This window comes from Ascaphus truei, chromosome 2 (genome assembly GCF_040206685.1).
Source record: "Ascaphus truei isolate aAscTru1 chromosome 2, aAscTru1.hap1, whole genome shotgun sequence".
NCBI classification, from domain to species: Eukaryota; Metazoa; Chordata; class Amphibia; order Anura; family Ascaphidae; genus Ascaphus; species Ascaphus truei.
The window spans coordinates 460261116-460284243 of NC_134484.1; the positions used below are offsets into that span (position 1 = coordinate 460261116).

The 23128-nt window shown below is 40.4% G+C and overlaps 1 protein-coding gene across 2 annotated transcripts in view; it reads left to right on the forward strand.

Moving 5' to 3' along the window:
- Nucleotides 1-16997, forward strand: part of WNT3A (Wnt family member 3A) — a 121921-nt gene extending 104924 nt beyond the window's left edge. For both annotated transcript variants that reach the window (XM_075588026.1, XM_075588027.1), the window contains 2 exons: nucleotides 12070-12335; nucleotides 13906-16997. In XM_075588026.1, the coding sequence (XP_075444141.1) occupies nucleotides 12070-12335; nucleotides 13906-14385 (746 nt within the window). In that variant the 3' untranslated portion in view covers nucleotides 14386-16997. The remainder of the gene's footprint in view (nucleotides 1-12069; nucleotides 12336-13905) is intronic.
- Nucleotides 16998-23128: the final 6131 nt, after the last annotated feature.

Sequence of the window (23128 nt, forward strand, 5' to 3'; positions counted from 1 at the left end):
AAAATTGTGTGATATGTGAGCTGAAAATGAGTGGCTTTTCAGAGAAAGAATGTCTAGAGATGCATATTAAATTATATTGGCAGTGCAACAGCAAGTACTGGCATTGGATGCAACATCAGCAAATTCACTGTTCTTCCTTCAACGTTCGCAAAGAAGAGTTGTCTTTAACAATCCATTTTACATTCACACCAATATATCCAGCAAATAATCTGGATCTCGTAAGGCAATACATATTCTGCATTGTGTTGCAGGCCCCTTTGGCATTTAGCCTTGATAAAGCATCCTGCTGGTTGCGAAGCGCGTCTGAGATCCATCAGCCTCCTTTCTACATGGCTCAATACAGGTTTCCTTTTATGCGCATCTTTAGGCCGATTTTGGGGCGATGCGCTGCACCATTGCCTATATTTGGTGATTTTGTCTTCTTACCCTTTAGCATTTATGGAGTTAATGCTAAAGGGTTAATGGTCCCTTTTGGGTTAAAGAAACTTAGGTCTAAATGCACCCCAGATGTTGACTGAAGTTAACTTTTCGATAAAGCGCCCATCGGGCGAGAAACGCGTCAGAGGACCTTGTTGCCTATTTTTGTTATTCCAGCTATTATGCTTATTTAATAAATATATATTTTTTATTGGACATTAGCCTCCAGCCCTATCTTTTGCTGTGATCAGTCCACACTCGAATCTTTGACCGAAGTTAACATAATGTTAATAGTAACGTTTTATACAAGGACAATGACGTAACATTACGCCACGTTTTCTCTCGTAAAGAGCAGAGCGTCAACTATAATGGACATTGGTGATAATGAGATGCAAATGAGGCATGTCTCCTATCCTCTAAAGTCTGTTAAGGGTAAGGCATGTAGTTAATATTAAGTTATTTAATACAGTGCTTAACTTGATGTTATTCCCACCCAGGCCCTGAAATAGGGCATTTTCTGAAGAGAAAGAGAGTAGAGTTGGGTGAATCCGCCCAAATCCATGTCCAGGATTCTCTCGCATTTGCCCCCCAAAGTCTGTTTCACAGTGTAACATCCGCAAACCGATCTGGTCGGTTTGAGTGTGTGCCAATTAATCAAAACACGCCATTGGGTACAATCCGTTGACAGATTTGTGGCATCCAAACCACGGATTGCGATCCATTGGCGGATTCTTAAGTGTATTGGTCATAATAATAATAAAAAAACGCAAATCGCCCTTATTGAGATTGATCTGCTTAAATCCGCAGACCAAAGGAACCGGTCGATCCGGTGCGGAACCAAAATTCACCCCCAAAAATTTGCCAATCTCTAGAAGAGAGAGTGACCTATAAAAGACCCATTTCAGGTCTGGATTTAAAAAAAGACTTGGCGTGGCCGCAAACATTTTCGTGGCTTAAGGGCAAATTTCACCTGGTCCGCAAAAATCTTTGCACATCTGTAGTCTGAATAGGTGTAGCGCCAAGGTTACACGTGATTTAAATAACATAGCATCATTTCCCTCATCTCTCCACTCCAGCAATAGCAACTATAGGAGTAATGCCGGGACTTGCATAACGTGATATCACGGCAAAATAACGTTATCTCATAATAACTTGGCCCTAACCCAACTCTTCTGAAATGTTGTACAATAGTCCCAGTTTGGCAGCACGGTTCTTTTACCAGTCGATGGTTAGAAATAAATGGCGCTTTGTATTTTGTTGATGTCTTAATATAGTGACATTTATGGCCTAGGCTGTGAAACAAAGCAATTAAAACAAAGTGTAGCAAATTATTTTCGGGTGACCCTTGCTTTATTGCTTTGACTAAACCACCTATTGCCAAACGGCTCTGTGATACCTGTCAGCATGGCAGATCTCTGGGGGGGGGGGGGGGGGAGAGGGGGTAGAACAATGGATAGGGATAATTACCTGTGGCTGTTTCGGCCCTGAGGTAGGTGTTATGGTTTATAGGGTTAAGGTTTTTAGGGTAATGGGTTAAGGTTAGAGTTTTTATTTTAAGGGATGAAGGTTTTTAGGGTAAGGGCGTAAAGTTTTAAGGGTAAGAGGTTAAGGTTTTTAAGGTAAGGGGTTAAGATTAGGGATTTTAGGGTAAGAGGTTAGGGTTAGGGATTTTAGGGTAAGGGGTTAGGGTTAGCGATTTTAGGGTAAAGGGTTAGGGATTTTAGGGTAAGGGGTTAGGGTTAGAGATTTTAGGGTAAGGGGTTAGGGTTAGCGATTTTAGGGTAAAGGGTTAGGGATTTTAGGGTAAGGGGTTAGGGTTAGGGATTTTAGGGTAAGGGGTTAGGGTTAGAGATTTTAGGGTAAAGGGTTAGGGATTTTAGGGTAAGGGGTTAGGGATTTTAGGGTAAGGGGTTGGGGATTTTAGGGTAATGGGTTAAGATTAGGGATTTTAGGGTAAGGAGTTAGGGATTTCAGGGTAAAGGGTTAAGATTAGGGATTTTAGGGTATGGGGTTAAGATTAGGGATTTTAGGGTAAGGGGTTAGGGCATACATTACCTGCGGCAGCAAACTCACCTGGCGGCCAAATGTCTTACGGCCATTTGTCTTAGACGCGTTGAACAATGTATCAATATCAATCAGTTACACAAGTGTTGAGCGTTTAGAGCTTGTGGTTACTGAATATGTGCAGCCTTAGATGGGTATCATTTCCTAGGCTAATTTTCTCTTTTTCACCTCTCCGTTGGAATGAAACTGGCCTGTTCGGACCAAATAAAGTGCACACGTTTAAGAGTAAAATAATAATAATAATAATAATAATAAATGTGATTGATTATGGGCCACAAAGCAGAAGGAGACAAGAGTCATCAACTGGCCGTACAGGTTATTGCTCTCGTTCCAATGTGACCTTCCACTTACTTGCATGGCAGTTAATTGAGGAATGGGTGTGTAACCCATGCAGGCATTTCATGCATGTAACCCACTGCTTCAATTTAGAATCAACTGCACATACTGTACAGTACTGTACGATCTGCTCAGTAATGCACAGTACTGTGTATGCTGACAGTAACAGAGGACAATGGAAATTAGCTGCTGTAAGTACTGCAAGTCACAACATTACATGCATATTTTAGCTCTCTCCGTGCTGCTACTGGAAAGGTAGTTATGGTATTAGCAAAAAAACATTTCCTATCATTTAATGGGTATCTGACGCCCGAACTTGTTCACAATGAAAAGTGAGAAGTCACGGAAAACTAATAAAAGGCTGCAAGACCGAAAATGTAATGTAGGAAACATTTATAGCATGCTTTGCATACTGACCTACTGTATGGAAACATTCTTAACCCCTTGCCCTGCAGGAGGTGCCTGCAACCCATTGCAATGCCTGTCCACATAGAGCCCTCCCTATGTCAGCTCTTGCAGAGCATACTACTGCATGTCCTCATATTATCTTCGAGAATGTTCATTGTCAAACATCGGTTCTTAAAAATGACCTGTCGTTTCGATGATGTCATACTGCGAGTGGAAATGGTAGCATTTGAATTACAAAGCTTATCAATAAACATTATTAATAAGGGGTAAAAACAGTGTATATGTAACTGATAAGAGCGGGCAGGAAATGATCAGGGTGAGTGATTAACTGACAATAATAGGGTTTTAAGATTCATGCTCCTAAACATTTAAATGCCATTGAACCCGTGGTAGAAGAGTGAAGATATTAGGGATTGTGGAGGGCCGCTGCTGTTTCTTGTACAAACACAGAATACTGCTACTTTTTAAAGAACCCACAGTTCCACTTTTCTTTTCAAACATCTTTTGTAGTATTAGGTCAACATAGCTTTGCCCCAAGGTTTGAAGCGTTTCAAGTTGCCAGGTAGTATTCTCAGTACCGCGACTTTGTTCCACTAAAGCAGTCATTGGTAATAGGCATTAATGTATATAATATGTTGAACCAATGTGGGCTTTGTTAGGATGATAGGGACAGGTTGTCTGGGAGGAGGTGACACAGGCGTCACATGGCACACACATTAATTTATACTTTCAGTAAATGTGGGAATATTTAACGCAGCTATTACCACCAGAAACCTATAGAAGTTTAAATTATATAACACTAGGAACTTGCCCCCTGTCTTTTTGTGTTTTAAAAAAAAATGTTTTCGTGTTAAAAATCATTGTTTTCTTAATCTCTAGCTCCTGAGTTTGCCATTGTAACGTTTGGGTTCTCGGGAGATCCATTTTAACCTGCCGGACACTTCATGTTTCAACGGCTCCTATCTCCTAAATGAAACATTGTATTTTAAAAAAAATTCCACGAAAGGGTAAAAGAAGATCTTTTAAAGTACATATTTTAAACAGATTTGTAAAAAGAAAAAAACATCAAACAGTGCAGACAGCTGCTTTAAGACTAGGTTGTCTGCCTGATTTTATCCATAAGCTAACTGATGGGATAAGCCAGCACTCACATGGCTGACAGTACAATGCAGTCTGCTTCATACCTAGGGATACGCATGTCCTGCAAAGTGTTAGTTGCCCAGTCCTACAAGCAGTTCTATGGCCCCTTCTTTGGATGTGGTTAAAGACAAATTCATGTTCATTCATCAAATCCATGGATCATAAGTGTGTTCAGAAATGCTTCCACTTTTACTGCAATGCACATCAACTGGTTAGCATCGAGCAGACCTCTTGTGAACATTTGGATTGAAGGAAACTTTTTTGACGAACCAAAAAGGGTCAACGGTAAATATGGGCCATTGTAGAACGAATAGAAATGTGCCCTCTTACCGATCGTCATATCTTTCTATTTAAGTTCTTCATATCGTCATATCTTTCAATTTAAGTTCCTCATAACATTTTTATGTTTCCTTTCATCAGGGGCCTTCACAAAGGCCAATATTTGAATAATACAGGGGCGGCCAACGCCAGTCCTCATGGGCCACCAAGAAGTCAGGTTTTCAGGATATCCTGGCTTCAGCTCAATCAGGGGCTCAGTCCTAATGACTGATAAAAGGTGTTGCATCAATAACTATATATTAGGGCAGGGGTGGCCAACGTTAGTCCTCAGTGGCTCATTATGTCCAAGCCACTGGTTGAGCCACCTGTGCTGAATGAGGGATATACTGAAAATCTGACCTGTTGGTGACCCTTGACTACTAAAGTTGGCCACCCTTGTCCTAAGTTATCGATGCAACATCTGTATTATTGAATCCATAGAGAAGCATGGAGACCTAAGAGTACCCAAATCATCAAACCGTTCATCTGCCTCTCTCAATGCATGAGAACATCTTGCATTATTTAAACAAACTAATAAAACCTAAGAGGCTGCCACAAACACAATTCCATCGAAGGGTCTACTTACAATGACTAAAGCAGTAAAGCTATTACTTAACCAGTCAACCAGAGTGTTGAAATGGCAGCTTCCCTTAAAGAGTAAATTCCCTGAAGGTGACACGTTTGAGGGTTCAGCAGTGCTCATCTTTAACTAGCCTGCTGAAAAGCCTGGGTGGGGTCCCAGGATCCAGGTCACGACCTGTGACCTCTGGATGAGAAATTGTTACCATTTAGGATGTGTTAGGAGGTCCCTCCTTTTGATAAAATGCGTGTTTCTCTTTGCTGCGGGAGGCAATCACACCAGTATATCATTAACTCACAGAAAAGGGGGCTGTAAAAGGAGTTGACGGGAGACCTTAGCCCGCTCCCCGCTGGGGTCTACTCAGAGCACAATATCTCAGAGACCATGAGATTAAGCAAAAGAGAGAAGTGAAAATGCTTTTCACGATTCACACGCCCTTTAGATTGTTTTATTAAACCATTTGAATAGGGATTTCCCTTTTGGCCGACAACAGGGCCCTTCCAATGCATAGTTCTAGGTTGCTATGACTTAGTTGGTCCTTGCTAATCACTGGTGAGGGTGAATTTCATATAAAATATCTTCGGCTATTGTCGGTTTAACGCGGCGTGACAGTGCCAGCACAAAGGGGGATTCATTCACCCAGCAGGTAATAAGGACGATTTGCCATACCAACCAGGCAGGGTGAAGGGGGGCTGTCACATGTGATCAGGCCACTTAGACGCAGCCTCACATTCCATTCTCAGGTGGGCTCGGGGCAATCCTTTTGTCCAGGAAGTTTTCTCCCAATCGCAGAATACAATTTTCCCTTGTCAGTAACAGATATCCTATTGATCAAGGGTCTAAATGTAAGACCTTTTCACCCCTGAGCCTCTTTTATTGACCTTGGGTATTATATTTATTTTCCATTTCATGGCATGTAATTGTGCCTGTGATGCGACGCCATGAAAAATACAGACATCTGACATGCATTGTATTGTTCTTCTTACACAAAAAATGTGAACCTTCGGAGTATATGTTTTTAACCCAGAAATAGTATATTTTAAGCATTTTCCTACCAAGAACAACTCTTTCCCTTTTCAACCCATTCCAGTGCGGTACAAGTCAATGTAACAAGACTACATTTTATCAACCTTTGGGGATAGGGGAAAAAAAAGTGGTCTTCTGATACCTGTGGAAGATACTTCAATTACCTTAATTAGCTATATAGCTGATTAAGTTATCTCGCTTTAAACAGTGTCATTTGCACTAGGTCACTACTTCTCAAATTATTCCTCCTCCACTTTGTTGGCGTTCCACAGTAGCCCTGGTCCATTGCACAAAGAATGAAGACATCATGAGAATATGTTGGTCATGAAATACAAACTGTGCAAACAGGAACTACATCAGAAAGTCACAGTCCAATGTATCTAGTCTATCACGGTCACTTAGAAACAATCAATATACCCAAGCAGCCAAAATAGTAATATATTGGGGCAGCGTCTTGTATCACTTAAGACAAAAAAAAAAAACTTCTATTTGTTGATCACAAGTATAAAACCCCAAATGGGAAATTAATACGTGTGAATAATAAATGTTTGTTTTTGAGTCATACATGCTTCTTGTAGGTCTTTCACAATATATTCTAATATGTCAGGGTGGGCACTCTCATTGGAGTTTTTGTTCTAAAAAAAATGGTATATTTTGTTTTGCTTCAATTCCGTTTTTTTTGCATTTGGAAAAACTCAAAATAAGCAGAACTATTGGTTGCAACTTTTGTCAACTCTTCGAACGTCAAACTTTTTGGAAAAAAATCCCCAAAAATTAGCTCCTTTTTTTTTCTGGTTTTGGCTCAAATTTTGATCGGGTTCAAAGCTTGGTTCTAAAGTTCAGATTTCGAATCCACAAACCTGCATGTCTTTACTCATACTGTAAATAAACCATATATAGTACAGTACCTCAGGAGTTCACTTCACAAAAGCTCCTGCAATGATGATATCAAGTCCAGATATTCCAATATTTATTGGTGGTGTTTTTGTTAAACTAAATGTGGAATGAGGTTGACATTACGTATATACATTATACATTTCTGATGTATAATTTTGAGATTATGCAATGAAGTGTCTGACTGAAAAGTGAAGATGTCATATGTTCTTTGAATGCAAAAGCAAAATGCCTTTTGACTGACACTAATTGATCATTATGCCATTATCGCATACAAATGATTTAGCAATTTAATGTGTTGCAAGCTCTACTTTAGCACAGACAGAATTTGCAAACTTGTTCAACACGCCTTATTTTATCTGTAAACATACATGTGCATTTTCATCATACAAAAGTATTATCACACTGACTTAGTTTGTACCTTTTTGCAATCAGATTACCAATGTTATTTTTGCCGCACTGCGCTTAAATGGAAATGTCACTATACTATTGGTTCTCATGTGCAATTGACTATTTTCATAATTTGGAATTAAACTGTTAGATAGACACAGATAGAAAGGGAGAGAGATACATACATAAATACGTACAAATATTGAGGATATTTATTTCACCTCCTTCATGCCCAATCTCTGGTATTGTTTAGCTGAGTACTGAGTGCATGTGTTGCTCAATTCCTACTTTTAAAAGTGAAAATAGCCTGTCAGTTGCTGACATGAATATATCCATCACTTAAGATGCGTTGAATATATCCATCACTTAATAGCTAATAAACTGGAAGGCAGACTCACTCATTTTCAGAATCAATTACATCATATACTTTAATACATTCCCGCTCATCAAAAGCATGTCATCTACTTTCTATCGTTATGTAAAGTCTTGTTACCTGGTCATGAACAGCATATACAGCTCGGATGCACAGACATAGACCCCTTGACCAGAATCCCCTCCTTCTGTCTGTAAGTTCTCCCTACTTACCACTTTGATTGTAAGCTCTTGGGGGCAGGGAATCCTTTTCCTATTGTTTTATGTCTGCAGCGCTTATTCCCATTACGTGTTATAATATTATGTCACGTGTATTGTAAAGCTGTATGTACCGGGATGGTGCTATATAAATAAAGATATACATACATACACTGCCCATCCCAAATCATCCCACATACCCACGTGAAATAGAATAAGAGCAAATCATTGCAGTTTCTTCAAGCAAAAGGTGCCTAAATGAAATGTTTGTTGGTAAACTAGGAATGCTGGCAAGGGGCTAATCAAAGTGTCCTCTGTGTACACACACTGTGACGACATTGTGCTTGCAGGAACTAGTACTTGTTTAGGTACATCTTCCTGTTTTTCCATAAAAACGCTCATCTGATCCAGCTTCTTAAAACAAAATGTTTTATGTGTCAGAACTAAAACTCCCGTGCTTTTTAGCTGCACGTTTTAAGGCTAATCAAATAGATAAATGTTGGCTCCGGCGTTTAGCCTTTTAGGCTAAATAGAATTAAGCACCGAGACTTGACAGGACAGTTCATGTATAGGGGAAGTGGCACAGCTTCACTGAAATGTTCTGTTAGCATCTCTTTTAGCTTCCAAAAGCTCTGTCTACATTGCAGATGTTGGTGTTAAATGATGGAATGGAGAGAGGAAGCACTCTATATCCTTAGTTTCATTAAGATTTTTTTTGGATTACAAATACACCCTGCTGCCTTTTTAAGCAAGGTTCCAAACAATGTACAGTATGGACATTTTCAACCTGGCAGTTTTCTAGCCAATTACATTTTATATTTAATAGAACCTTCTCCACTGGACTATATAGATACGCGCTGACTTGTAAAGTACATTGGAAACAAGTGTGTATGCATTCAGAACATTCGCAGGATTGTGGCTTAACAGGGGTTAATTTAGCCAACAAAATATTTACCATGTCACCAACCAAGGCACATAACCTTACGCGTTACTTTAAAAAAAAAAACATTAAAATGTGAGTACAAGCCACACTGTGCTTCTATAAATTGTTTAAGATAGCAAACTATGGACCTAAGAAACAGATCTCAATGGTGGCTTGTTAGCCACTAGGGTAACAATATCTTGTGTAGGACATGGCAACATTTAATTTGTTAAGGAGTATAAGGATTACAATTTTTGGTGTAGCATCTCGGCAAAAGGCTGAGTGAACGTCACATCGTTCTGCAGGCAAGTTTTATCCCAATCACACAATTTGCTGAAACGAGAAAAGGTTTGTCCCAGAAAGCACTCCAACTTAACTTACGCTATTCATTTGCAGACTTGTACATGGGAGCAGTGGAAAACAAACAACTTTTTGGGCCCCTTTGTTACGTTCTAATAGTGGCGCCCCTGCTTGCCACTCTTTTATAGTGGGGTAAATGGCTGTTTACAGAATATGAAGACCACTCTTGCACAATGAGCAGTCAGTCATCTTTAGGCACCATAATCCTTAGCCACACACCATAAGGCCGTTCTTCAGTTTGCGTTCTCATCCAACAGTTGTCATCAATGGAGTGCTGCCCAGAAATGAAATGGCATTACAGAGAATGTTTTGGCTTCAGCTGAGAGTTCTGTTCACTCTTTCACTGCTGCAATACATCACATGAGAAAAGGCTCATCTATGAGTCACTCTAACCAATAGTGAGGTGAAGAGCTGCTAACCATTCCCTCTAGAGCATGTTCTAATTTGTTCTTGCTAACTGTCTCATTTCATCTTGACATATTTGCTGTCAAAATTGTATTTGCTTTTCCGAATGCATGCATTCTCTGGCATTGGTTATCTCTCAATCTGATAACCTCAAAAAGGACTTCAGATTTGTCGTTAATATAGATGAGCCGGAAACATTTTAGGTTCATCTCAGGCTAGTACTATTTCTTGTATTAGTTATACGGGTTATTGTCCATGTAGAGACAGCACAAATAATAACTTTAATGGTGAACCTCTGCTGGCACAGGAGAAGTCCATTTGAACACAGAGTTATTTATATCAGGCCAGGTGTATCCCTCATTTACATCTGACACCTGAGGAAGTAAGCATATGTAAATATTTCTGGTCATTATTGGGAAGATAAGGAGGAGCAGACACAAAGAAACACACTTCAACAATCCACTTCATCTCACATGCTCATGACTAGGGTCTTTTATTTCCCAGATATGTGCGCATGTACAGTGTTATGGGGCTCACCAAGTAATTAAAACCAAATACATAAAAAAATAAATACTAAGCTGATTCAAATATATAAAAATGTTTAACCACTAGACATTTCATACCCTGTGAAACACTGCAGATTTCTAGTAGACATACAGATCTGGAGTATATTCTTCATGTACTGTATATTGTAGTTTTAAAGTCTATCAGGTTCACGTACAACTACAGTACTGTACACCATTATTCGTTATGTGTTTAAAAGAACTGATGAGGTTATTCATTGTGGTGTGTTTTTTTGTATTATGTAGTATTGAAGGTTATCTAATGGATCTATAGAAGATGCATAACTTACATTTTAACAATGCACTTTAATGGCAGAAGTTCTCATTAATATATTAAACTAGCCCAAACCTGCGAAACAAAGTCTATTTTTAGCTGTATTTATTTCTAGAAGAAAATAATTTGCTCCGCAGCATTTTTGTGTCATATTACCACAAATAAATTCCTATATTAGTGGTCCGTGGTCTTGTACCAGTGCTTGTAAATGTTGTGGATGGTTTCTCTGTCTACGTTGTCTGTATCCAATCTGTTTCATGTCTTCTCTCTCTTTGCTCGATAGATTCCTCTTCACTATGTTGTCAATGTCTATTTCTCTCTGCGTCTTATCACATATTTATCTGCTCCATTGTTTCTTGTTGCCTATTTTGCCTATTTCTTTTTCTATTATGTTTGAGTCTTCTATTACTTCTTTGTGCAGTCAAATGCTCCCTTGCTTCTTTTTTTTTTTTTTTAATCTCCTTCATTTAAACTATCATCCGTCTGATCACTCCTTTACCTTTTGCATTTTATACGAGTGGTGTTTATCGCAACTAAAAATAAAATAAAATCACAATGAGAGCACATTATAGGAAAGGATATCTAAGACGTTCAACTTACTGATATTACAACATGAAACTGACGCTACAATGTACTGTTGAGAAAACTTGTCACTAATGTGGAGTGAATACACACATCTCTCACTGCAATTCTATACAGTAGGTGTAAAATTGCAATGTTGTGACTTTGTGACTGCTTGATGTTGTCCCTGATGACCTCACAATGCTGTGGGCAGCTGCCTATCTTGCTGGACAGAAAGGCAGAAAACTGTGTATTATTATTATTATTATTATAGATATAAAAAATGGTATTGTGTAATTAAAATGAACAAAGGAATAGAGGCGCTAATGTATAATAGTGATAAATAAATAAATAAAATAATAGTGATCTGTGAAGTGTACGAGTTGCACAATATTGAAAACAGTGTGATCTTGCAGCCAGTGTGGAGATGGGGTTTTCCAGACCCCCAAACGATAGTGGAAACAGGAAATACGCTGGCGCGTGGATATCACTGCAAATACTATAAACAGAAAACTGTGTCTTATTATTGTTATTATAGATATAAAAAATGGTATTGTGTAATAAAAATGAGAAATATTTTTTTTCATGTATGTCCAGTAATATTGACAAACCAGCGCTATGTACATTAATGGCGCTATATAAATAAAGACATACAATACAATACACACAATCTTGTTTAGCATTAGGAAAAGGGACTCTCTTCCCCAATGAGCTCTCACTCCAAGTGTAATTCTACAACTCATTCAAATGTATACCGCCAGGGTAATTACCGCAATGCCTGTCTTGAATTTGGAAGACAACAACTTTCTGTAGACTAATTCATTGATTTCTTCATTCACAGCAACAAGGGAGTCATCCTTTGTTCATGCAATAGCCTCAGCTGGAGTAGCATTTGCTGTGACCAGATCGTGCGCTGAGGGATCTGCTACCATCTGCGGCTGTGACACACGTCACAAAGGGCCTCCAGGAGAAGGCTGGAAGTGGGGAGGATGCAGCGAAGATGTGGAGTTTGGGAGCATGGTGTCTCGAGAATTTGCAGACGCTCGAGAGAACAGGCCAGATGCTCGATCGGCAATGAACAGACACAACAATGAGGCAGGAAGAACAGTAAGATCATTTACTTATGTCTTAAGTTGGCATATACATTCATTCTAAAGACTACTGACCCACTGTATAATAGAAAAATTGCATAACAACATCACAAATATACACAAATATACATTCACCCACTATCCTGTCAAGGCTGGAAATCAGACTCAATACTGATGCAAAAATAGCACCACATGTACATTTCAACAGATGCTGGGTTCCCGATAGCAAAGTGCTGGCACTGTCCCGATTCTAGAATAAGGATCCTAGTGTAATACTAATTACATGGGGAATAAATTAACAATGTTATGTCCAATATAATGACAAAGCAAAAGGCAGCTGAGATATTATATTTATCAATAAGAAATTGGGTGATTAGTGACTCTGATCATTGATTAACTTTGTATATTATGATTTTAACCCTAATGTATTGTTTGCAAGGAGTGTGAAATCATTTTTAATGAGGGGTTACATCTTTTGGCTCCTTTATTTTCTTTGAATATTAAAAAACAATATTTGTCGCTAAGACTTTTAGAAATTCAACATCCAGACCATGGCTGTCAGAAACTGTTTTTGTGATCTAGAATCAGGGGGGGCTCAAATCCAGTCCTAATGACCCCCAACGGGTCAGGTTTTAAGAATAGCCCAGATCCTGCACAGGTGGCTCAATCAGTCCCTGCTTCAGCACAGGTGGCTCAATCAGAGGCTCAGTCTTTGGCTGCGTCCCTGCTAGCGCTGAGCGCGGCGCTTCCAAGTTCACTTTGTGCAAAGTGAATTCTCACGTCCCAGCACACGCGGGGGGCGCGCGCTCGTGCGCGGGCATGCACGCTCTTCCAATCTTGGCGCTTGGGAAGTAAAAAAAAAAAAGAGCATTCGAAGTGTGCTCAATAGGCCCCCCCATGCAACCCCTCCCCCCCCCCGCTAGCACAATTCGCAGGACACCCGCACTCATGCTTGGAGAGTTGGTGACCTCACCACTCAAGCATGAGCGCTGTCAGCGCCAGCGGGGCCGCAGCCTTTGACTGAGCCTCTGATTGAGCCACCTGTACTGAAGCTGGGATATCCTTAAAATCTAACCTGTTGAGGGGTCTTGATGACTGGAGTTGAGCCCCCCTGATCTCGGAGTCATGGGCAATGATGTGTCACAGTCATTTGCTCTATGGCAGTGACCAATTTGTTTATGGACCAATTTGTTTATGGCAGTGACCAATTTGTTTTACTTCACGTGCTTTATGTACCAACACCCAAATTCCAACAGACTGTGTGCACTTAATGTATGGTGGCAGTATCATAAGTCCCAATTTGAGCCAGACTGTTGTCAACTTGTACATAGCATGTTGCAAAAACAGGTAATTCACTTCAGCATTTACTTCCAAAACTCTAGTTCCGTTGAAGAGATTTTTCAATGGGAATTAAAAATGGAGTAGAGAGTACAGTGTATGGTGGATGAAGCAAATAGTTATACTTTATACTATATTTAAATCTCTGACTCTAGATTGTTGTTGACCTGAACCTTTGTTTTATTAGAGGGGAGCGCTTATATTTTACATCTTGAAGCTGATGTTGTTTTGTTTTGTTTTTATTCTAGTCTATCATTGATCACATGCATCTTAAATGCAAATGTCATGGACTGTCTGGAAGCTGTGAAGTAAAGACATGCTGGTGGTCCCAGCCAGACTTCCGGGTGATCGGAGACTATCTCAAGGATAAGTACGATAGTGCTTCGGAAATGGTGGTGGAGAAGCATCGTGAATCTCGTGGCTGGGTTGAGACCCTCAGACCCAAATACACTTTCTTTAAGCCACCAACAGAGAGAGATCTGGTTTACTATGAGAGTTCTCCCAACTTTTGTGAGCCCAATCCAGAGACTGGATCATTTGGAACCCGTGATAGGATATGCAATGTCACCTCTCACGGAATAGATGGGTGTGATCTTTTATGCTGTGGACGAGGACACAACACAAGGACTGAGAAAAGAAAAGAAAAATGCCACTGCATTTTCCATTGGTGCTGCTACGTCAGTTGTCAGGAATGCATAAGGGTATATGATGTTCACACGTGCAAATAAGCAGCTATCCTTATACCAGGCTCTTTTCCAAGATATGGATTTAAGTCTGGTTTTTCCGGCACGGCTCAGTGAAAATTGTTTTGGTATTAAAAAAACTGTGACTTTTTGAATAGTATAGGTCTAATGGCTTCTTGGATATCTCAAGATGCATCTGGAGAGTAGCCCTACTTAAATGGAACTTTCTCCAAACAATACACCCTAATGATATACACATTAGAAGACTGTATACTTGTCCTAGTCATAAGTGTGATGGCACAACATGGTAGGCAGCATTCCCAAGGATTAACATGTTCACCACTCTACTTACGTTATGTAAGAGAAGTTGTGCTACTAAGTGAATTGCAAAATATTACCAGATCGTCCATATATTACAACCACATTCCGAATGTAAGGGAGAAAAGGAGAGCAGGGTGTCATTTTACAGTCCGATTAATCTTCTGTGTGAACTTCAGTTGATGCAAAGTTTTCTGAAACCCCAATTGGATCATTCATTATAGTATCGAGCAGCAATGACAGAAAGTTCTCTACGTGGATAATCCTGGAAAATAACCTCAACAAGTCGATTAAATTGCAGTAGAAGGGTCAAGCTCTTATGCAAATGCTTATTTAGTGTTCTGTGACAGATTTCACAAAACAGCGGAAGGAGGAAAAACACCAAAACGCTACACTCTGCACCATCGGAGATCACTACTAACCAGCATAGCTGACTAAAATAATTGAAGTTTGAGTTATGTGGACTCTAACCACCACCTCTGCAATACGTGGGATACTGGCAAGTCATATTTTTTTTTAGCAAAGGTTTTAAGATGGAAACTGCACTTAACAAATTCATCCACTTCTCGTTATGTTACGGAGACCGAAACAAAGACATTTAAAATGGGACAGGACATTAATTTTTTTTTTTAAAGACATATTTTAGTACAATGGAGATTGTATCAATATATTGTGTATCCAACATGGACTTTCACCTTTGTGTTCTTGTACTTTGTGTTTAGTTATTCTCATTAGAACCTATTTCTGAGAGTGTCACACAGAACTAATTGTCTCATCATGTGTAGCCTTTAGCTCAATGACACTATTTTATAGTCTATGACTATGAGACAATATCATGGTCTCATCATGGAATATTTTGGAAAAACAGAAGTGGGTTGATTAACAGCCCCAACATTTCCCAAATGTCTTTGCCTGTATTGTTTAACCATGTACATTTGTGCCACATGCGTCAATAATTACAAGGGGGGGGGGGGCACTCGATCTGAATGCAGAAAGCACTAGTCAGAATGGAATCTTCTTACCTTTAAATGCTGCTATCCAACTTATAACTATACAAATACGATTGTTTTCTTTCTATGAAAGAAATTGTTTAGATGCTAGTTTTTTTAAGAAAAAAAAGATGTGAAGTTTTGTACTAATTCATCTTCTGATATTTGTTCACAGTGTGTAGACATGTCTTAAATATATGGTAAAACAGGGAGTATATTGGTTTGAGAGAGCAATAACTGGCTTGCAGTTATCTTATCAGGAATGTCAAGTTTTGGAATATCAGTTAAACAGAATTCCCTATGTTCAGATTGCAAGGTGTTTAGAATGAAAGACTGGCTGTAACCTAGAACGGGTTCCTTTGGTCAAAATCAGAAATCTCAAAGAACTCCAGATCCACATAAAAAGCTACCAGTGCCATATCGGGGGTGGTTAAGGGTATACATCATTGATTTAGAGAAAGATGATATACTAATCCCTTCTATGAAGAGCACTGAGTTGCATGACCAGCACGGAGGAGTTTAAAATCCCATTAGCATTGTTGCATTTCCATCATCAATGCACATTTATATCACAACTGGCAAAGAACAGCCTACTGGTAAAAGTACTGGTCATTCAAGTCCAGTGTCAGCTCCTTATGACTGTAAGTAAAGTACTAAGGAAGGGGTTGACAAAGCTCTGGTAAGGGTAGTCGGAGCTTGATCTGCGTTAGCTGCCATTCAAGTCAGTGGCAGTTAACACTGATCAGGCTCTGATATCCCATATCACAGCTTTGTAAGTAAATCCCCTCGTCCTAAGGCACTTATCCAGATATGGGGCTAAAGGGCAACTCAGAGTGTGGTGGAGGACTTCTAGGATAAGCAACAATGTGAACATATCTGTGAAACATCCAATGACTGGAGAGAAAATGACCAATTGATTCCAGCATATAGTTTCTTATAATAAAAAAATAACCTGTCTACAGTGCCTCTTCTGTCTCTCTTTGCTGATTCGTTGTACCTTTCAAGATCTATCATGATCACATTCTTTTAACCTAACGCTCCCTGTCCTCCTTCTTACAAAACGCACGTAATGTATCATTTTAAATTCCAAAGCTATGTACAAAGTAGGATGTCACCTTTTTTTGTATTTCTTCAGTTCAATGATTTTTTTTATGACTATTTATTTTATGAATAAATGTATATATTAGTGAGAGTATATATTTTCAGAAATAACTTGTTGGGACAGTGTTGTTGCTCTGCTACTGTGCTTGTGACCTCAATGTCTTACCATGGTTTCTACTGACAGCACATTAGTGATGGCTATATGTATATAACTGTTTTGTTATCTGTAAGTTGCTAGATGTGTTAACTCTATAATGATAATTAAAATATGTATTAATTTTAATTCTGCCTGGTGTCTTAATTGTGAAACATGTGTTACCCATTCCCCTCTATAGTTCATCATTATCATTATCAGTATTGTATTCTCATGTAGCCCCCTCTTTACTAAGCAGGGCTGTTCCACAAGACACCTACAAGCTCCAGAAAAAAAACATTGACCTGAATGGACTGTAGGAGGTCTTTCTGCACTGGAAGGTCTCTTAGTACAGTAGATACCAAGGTCTCCTAGAACAGATAGATGTACAATATGCCATGATCCAAGTGAATCTCGTACCTTACTAAATATGGTGCAAGCAATGAATGTGTAGGAGTCCTCATGGATGATTATTGATGCTTGATGGTTTGTAATAGCTGTACTATGAATAATTACAGTAGAGCTGTTTGCAAGATAGCCACGTAAACTAATCTATAGTCCTAATTTTAATGTACCCATGAGTGGCATATTCCTTTAGTTTACACCCCAGAACACATACAGCACAAACATTTTAAGCGTTGTGTTTGATGATGACCTGTTGACCAAAGAAGGAAGGGGGCAATTTGCAATAAAACTGCCTATCAAACACAAAAGGGTTATCAAAGTCTCCCAGCTGCAAAAGTGAAACTGCAGGATATCTCATTTTGATATTGATTGTGCCCTCCCCGGTGATGTATGAGCTCCCGAGTGAGTGTGCCTTTCATCCACAATTGCTGTATACCGCTCATGGTTCAACTGAAGGTGGCATCCTGACTGTTAAGTATGATTTTTACCTTTGAAAATTGCTGATAGACTAAGTCAGCAGTGTGCAAACTGGGGTGCTTGCCCCCGGGGGGGGAGGGCGGGAGATTTGTCTTGGGGGGCGTGGCAGTTATAGAGGTCCCGCGCTCTTCTCCCAGACATTTTAATTTAATGCTGGGGGATCACGTGAGGCCTCTACAACAGGAAAACTTACCGAGATTCAGAAGCTGTAGCGCTTCTCCATGGCAACGCGGCATAAAATAACGCCGCAGGGTCATGTGAAGTGACGTCACAGGCGTCAAATGACGCCACGGGTCACCTGACCTGACATCACGTGACCCCAGAGCATCATCTGATGCGGCAGGTAGGAGGGGTGCGAATCCAGAGCAGGCAGACGGGAGCGCAGCAGGAAAAGTTTGCGCTCCCTTGCACTAAGTGATCAATAAAGATATGGACTAAGGACTGTATTTTGTCATCAATAAGTGGTTCGACCTTTTGACTTTATTAACATGAATGATTTTAGTGCTATGTTTGGTGCCAATTTGGGATGTACAAAGCCAGTTTCATTTACAGTGACTGACATTTCTGGCGGTTGGGTTAAAGGGACATTTTTTAGAATCAGACAGATGTATTCTAAGACCGAGACCAACCCTGCTATGAAAAAGAGATTTAGACATTGCATCATTCGAGGGGGGAAGACTATGTAACGGGTTCCCACCCCCCCCCCCCCAATCGCAGATTGGCCCCTCTAGGGAAATAATACTCTGGTTACACATGGCAATAGTGTGGTGCACCTGCTGGCTTACAGGACTCCTGACTCTCCCGCTTGATGGTATTAAGGGTAATAGCATCAGGACTGGCTTGTGAGGTAATGTTGAGTTATGCTCACTCATGGTACAGCACCTCCATCTCTTCCAGATCCCCAGCGTAGCAGGGAGGAGTCTCTGGAAGAGAACCTCTATGTGCACCTTCTTCCTTAGTGACTCCACACACAGGACAGAAGCGATATCTTTCTTTGGCATCCTTTATTAACAGCAGACATGGACAGCCACCCATCATAGTGGCTGGTCGTCTAGCCACTCATTCTCAGGTTGCCAACCCAAAGGAAGTCCCTGACCTTACACTCGCAGGCAAGGGCCCCGAAAGCAGGTCTAACTCTTCCCCTACTCCTTAATGAAGTAAGAGGTATAGTCTTCCACACCACTCCCTAGAGGGAGGGCCACAAACACTGCCAGAGCCCTGACAGGTTGCTGGATAGACTCACCTCACTCAGATGGTGAGGCACACTCCTAAATTTAGGAAGTTCTGCATATTATATAGCTTCAGTAGGCACCACCCCTGTGTCACTGTTAGTGGACACAGAGCCTGATGTCACTTCCTTCACTGAATAATATACATCACAGGAGGTGAGGGCAAACCCCATGATTACTCCTGGCAAACCTGCCCTTTTAACAGGGATTATTGCACAGGAGGAGAAAGACATGTAACCCCAAAATTACACAGGGCTATAACTAAAAGACCACCACGCCAGAAGAATCGTTAATTTATAATCTATCAAGCCATATATTGACTCCTGTAGAAACTCAAATTTTAGAAAAAGTTTTATCATTTAAACGAAATACTAAACCTAATGCCTTTACCTATGCCTTATAGACCTATATAAATTCACATGGACATTAAAGCTTATAGAATATTTTCCGAATTATGACGTTTTACCAAAGAATCAGCGTCTGACGCATTAATATCAACTAAGAAATTCAAGAAAAAGAGGGCATTTAAACCATTTGCAAACAATGCTTCAATAGCTATGTTTGATAGACTGTTATTGCAAGATTTAAAGGGACTCATAACCCCCACCCCCCCAAATATTACTCTAATATCAACAATCTTGAAAGAGTAGCTTTGAAAAATATAATCAAAAACAAAATTTTAATAAAACACTCAGCTGACAAAGGGAGTGGTCTTGTTATTCAGGACTATACGAAATACAGATAACAAATGTTAAAACTACTAGGCGACCGGTCAGCCTACAAACAGTTAACCTTTGGTACCAGAATTACATTTAAAAATCAGATTGACTCGTTCATTACACATGAGGTGCAAGACTGGAATAATTCAGACACTGCACTTTTTCTCACACAAGCACATCCAACTCACCCTATTATTTTTGCACTTCCTAAAATTCACAAATCCCTCACAGACCCCCTGTACACTCTATTATTTCCGCACATGGATCTCTTTATCAACCGATTTCCCAATTCTTGGATTTTTGGTTTCAGTCGCTGGTGTTGCAGCTTCCCAGTTATTTGAATGATACGACCACGTTCCTCAAAAACATTAAACATATACCCAATGTTTCCAATATATCATTTCTTGTCACTATGGAAGTACATAACCTGTACACTGTCATTCCCCATTCTGAAGGGTTAACAATAGTTGCATAGACATTGTCAATCTATACATTATAATGGACCTCCGATTCAATTTCTATTAGAACTTCTTAATCTAGTGCTCACATGTAATTATTTTAAGTTCGAGATAACTTTCTATTTGCAATTGACAGGGACAGTAATTGGCTCAAACGTGGCATCTGCTTTTGCCAATCTTTATATGGGGCACTATGAAAGTAATTACATCTTAAATGATCATAAGTATATATATATTTAATATCTAACTATTACAGATATATAGATGATTTGTTTTCCCTATGGTCTGGCACAGAAGGTGAATTACTAGAATTCTATAATTTATTAAACACTCTATTGAGTCCAGTATGGTTTACCGTTAATTACAACACTATCAATATAAACTACCTGGATGTCCTTGTCAGCAAAGTAGGTACCTCTTTAAATAATAATAATTATAATAATAGCATGTTCTTGTATAGCGCTGCTAGTTTTACGTAGCGCTTTATAGAGACATTTTGCAGGCACAAGTCCCTGCCCCTGGAGCTTACAATCCATGGTTTTTTTTTGTGCCTGAGGCACAGGGAGATAAAGTGACTTGCCCAAGGTCACAAGGAGCCGACACCGGGAATTGAACCAGTGTCTTTACTCACTGAGCCACTCCTCCCATATTACAAATACAAATCTATATATGAAACCCACTGACCGCAGTGCGATATTGCTGGCATCTAGTTTTCACCTTATTCCCCTAAAAAAAGGGTAACCCTATTCACAATTCATCGGGGTTGCAAGAATTGTCAGTACTCTAAAGGATAGAACAGTACAGATGACGAAAATGGCAGATAAATGTATCTCAAGAGGATACAATAAGAAAGAGGTGAATAACAGTGTAAGTAAGGCCTTACAATTAGACAGAGACACTTTGCTTAAATCTTATGCCAATCAGAAGCATCTTAGATTGCTTTAGATAACTACTTTCTCCCATACTTCTAACAAACTTAAGAAATTGGTGGCACAGCATTGGCCTACAATATATTGGGAACTGATACCAAGCTGCTTCCTTTTACACAGCAGAAACCTTTGTTTGGTTTCAGAAGAAATACAAATCTGATTAATTTATTGATGAAAGGTGACCTGACGGAGAACTATCTACATTTATTTCCACAATGTCGTCTCAGTCCACTCAAGAAAGGCTGTGTCCAATGTAAAGGATGCATGACATGTAGGAATGGACTCATTGAGGGCATTCAGTTTAAACATCCACATTCTGGGAAATCCATTCTTATTAGATATCATGTTTCTTGTTAGACCACATCAGTCTACCTTATATTTTGTCAGTGTGGTCTTGTTTACGTTGGCAAAATGGATAGAAGGTTTAAAGAAAGGATGAACGAACATCGTTCAAGCATACAGTTGGCTTTGACCAGAGGGGAATCTGATAAGCCTGTTACCAAACACTTTGTTAATAAATGACATCAATTATCCTCACTATACTACAGGATAATTGATCATATGGAGATTCCACCAAGAGGGGGAGATGTGAAGCGATTATTGAAGTGAAACTTCTATGCTGGCATCTACCAAAACGAAAATTTCCCTTGCAATAAATTGCCTTTATAGAGATGGAAGTACAGTCCCGGAAGTGACGTCACTGCTGGCAGAAGAGGCCGTAGCGAGTGTAGACAGCTCACAACAGCGCAGTCATTTCACCGGAGTCTCCCCCCACACCCAGTGCCGAGCACAGACACATGCCACCGCCATCACCCGCCTCCCCTCCTCATCACATCACTGTGACCATGCCCCCCGCGGGAACCCCGGAGGCAGAGCACGAACCCTGCTGTTACTGAGCTTCTGTGCCCCAGCTCCCCCGATATCTCCTCGGCCGGGAGATGCGACAGGGGCTGCAAGATCCGAGTGCAGTGTCCCCGCAGCACCGCCGAGAGGGGTGGCTGCTCTGGGCCGGGGTGCGGGACTCGGACAGCTTGTCTTCCATGTTCGGTAATGAGGAGGAGGATACGGAAGGCGGCGGGTCGGTGTCCGATGGGTTGGCGGTGCTGGATCCCCTGGAGCACGCCTGGATGCTGAGCTCATGCCGGGGCCGCTGGGAGAGCCTGCGGGAGATGCTGAGTGCAGATCCCGGCCTTATCCCCCATAGGTACTTCATCACTGTCTTCTCCTGACTGCACTGCGCCACTGCCCCCACCCCCCGCCATCCTCCATCTGCCCCCCTCCCCCACACTAGGCACACACACACAACACACACACGCAGTTACACACACAGCCACAAACACACAGTCACACACACGCACAACAGACACACACGCAGTCCCACAGACACGCAGTCACACACACACAGACAGAGAGAGAGACACACACACAGACACACACATAGAGACACACACACAGACACAAACACACACAGACACACAGACACAAACACACGAGGAATTCACAGTTAGTATAAATATAGAAGTGCAAATACTGTAGCTAAAACGGGATGTGTGCCGAGCACAAGTCCAACGTCTTTCTGTTTTGTCACTGAAAGTGCGTATTGATTTTTAATTAAAAAAATCACCATCACACATACAATTTCTGTGACAAAACAGTGACAAAAGACAAAGAAGTTTCACTTAAAATGCAATGCTCGGCACACACACACACACACAATTTTTTACTTCAACAAGAGGCCAAATGGATTTTTGAACTGGACTCAGTATGTCCTGGAACAAGATTCATAGTTCTGTTCCTTCCCCCCTTTCTGTGCCTGCTAGCCCTTTATTTAAAAGTACTTTCCCTGCAGTTATTATTCCCAGCGCAGGTGGAAATGGATACTTTTAGATATTTTCTCTATCTCCTAGCTTGCTGGAGTTGGTGGCTATGACAACCCCTGTAATTCCCCTGGCAGTGTGGACTGTCCCATTGCCCCCTGCCTGTATTCACAGTTTCCTCAGCCCAGGCTCTGTTCCTGTGAGACACCCTCC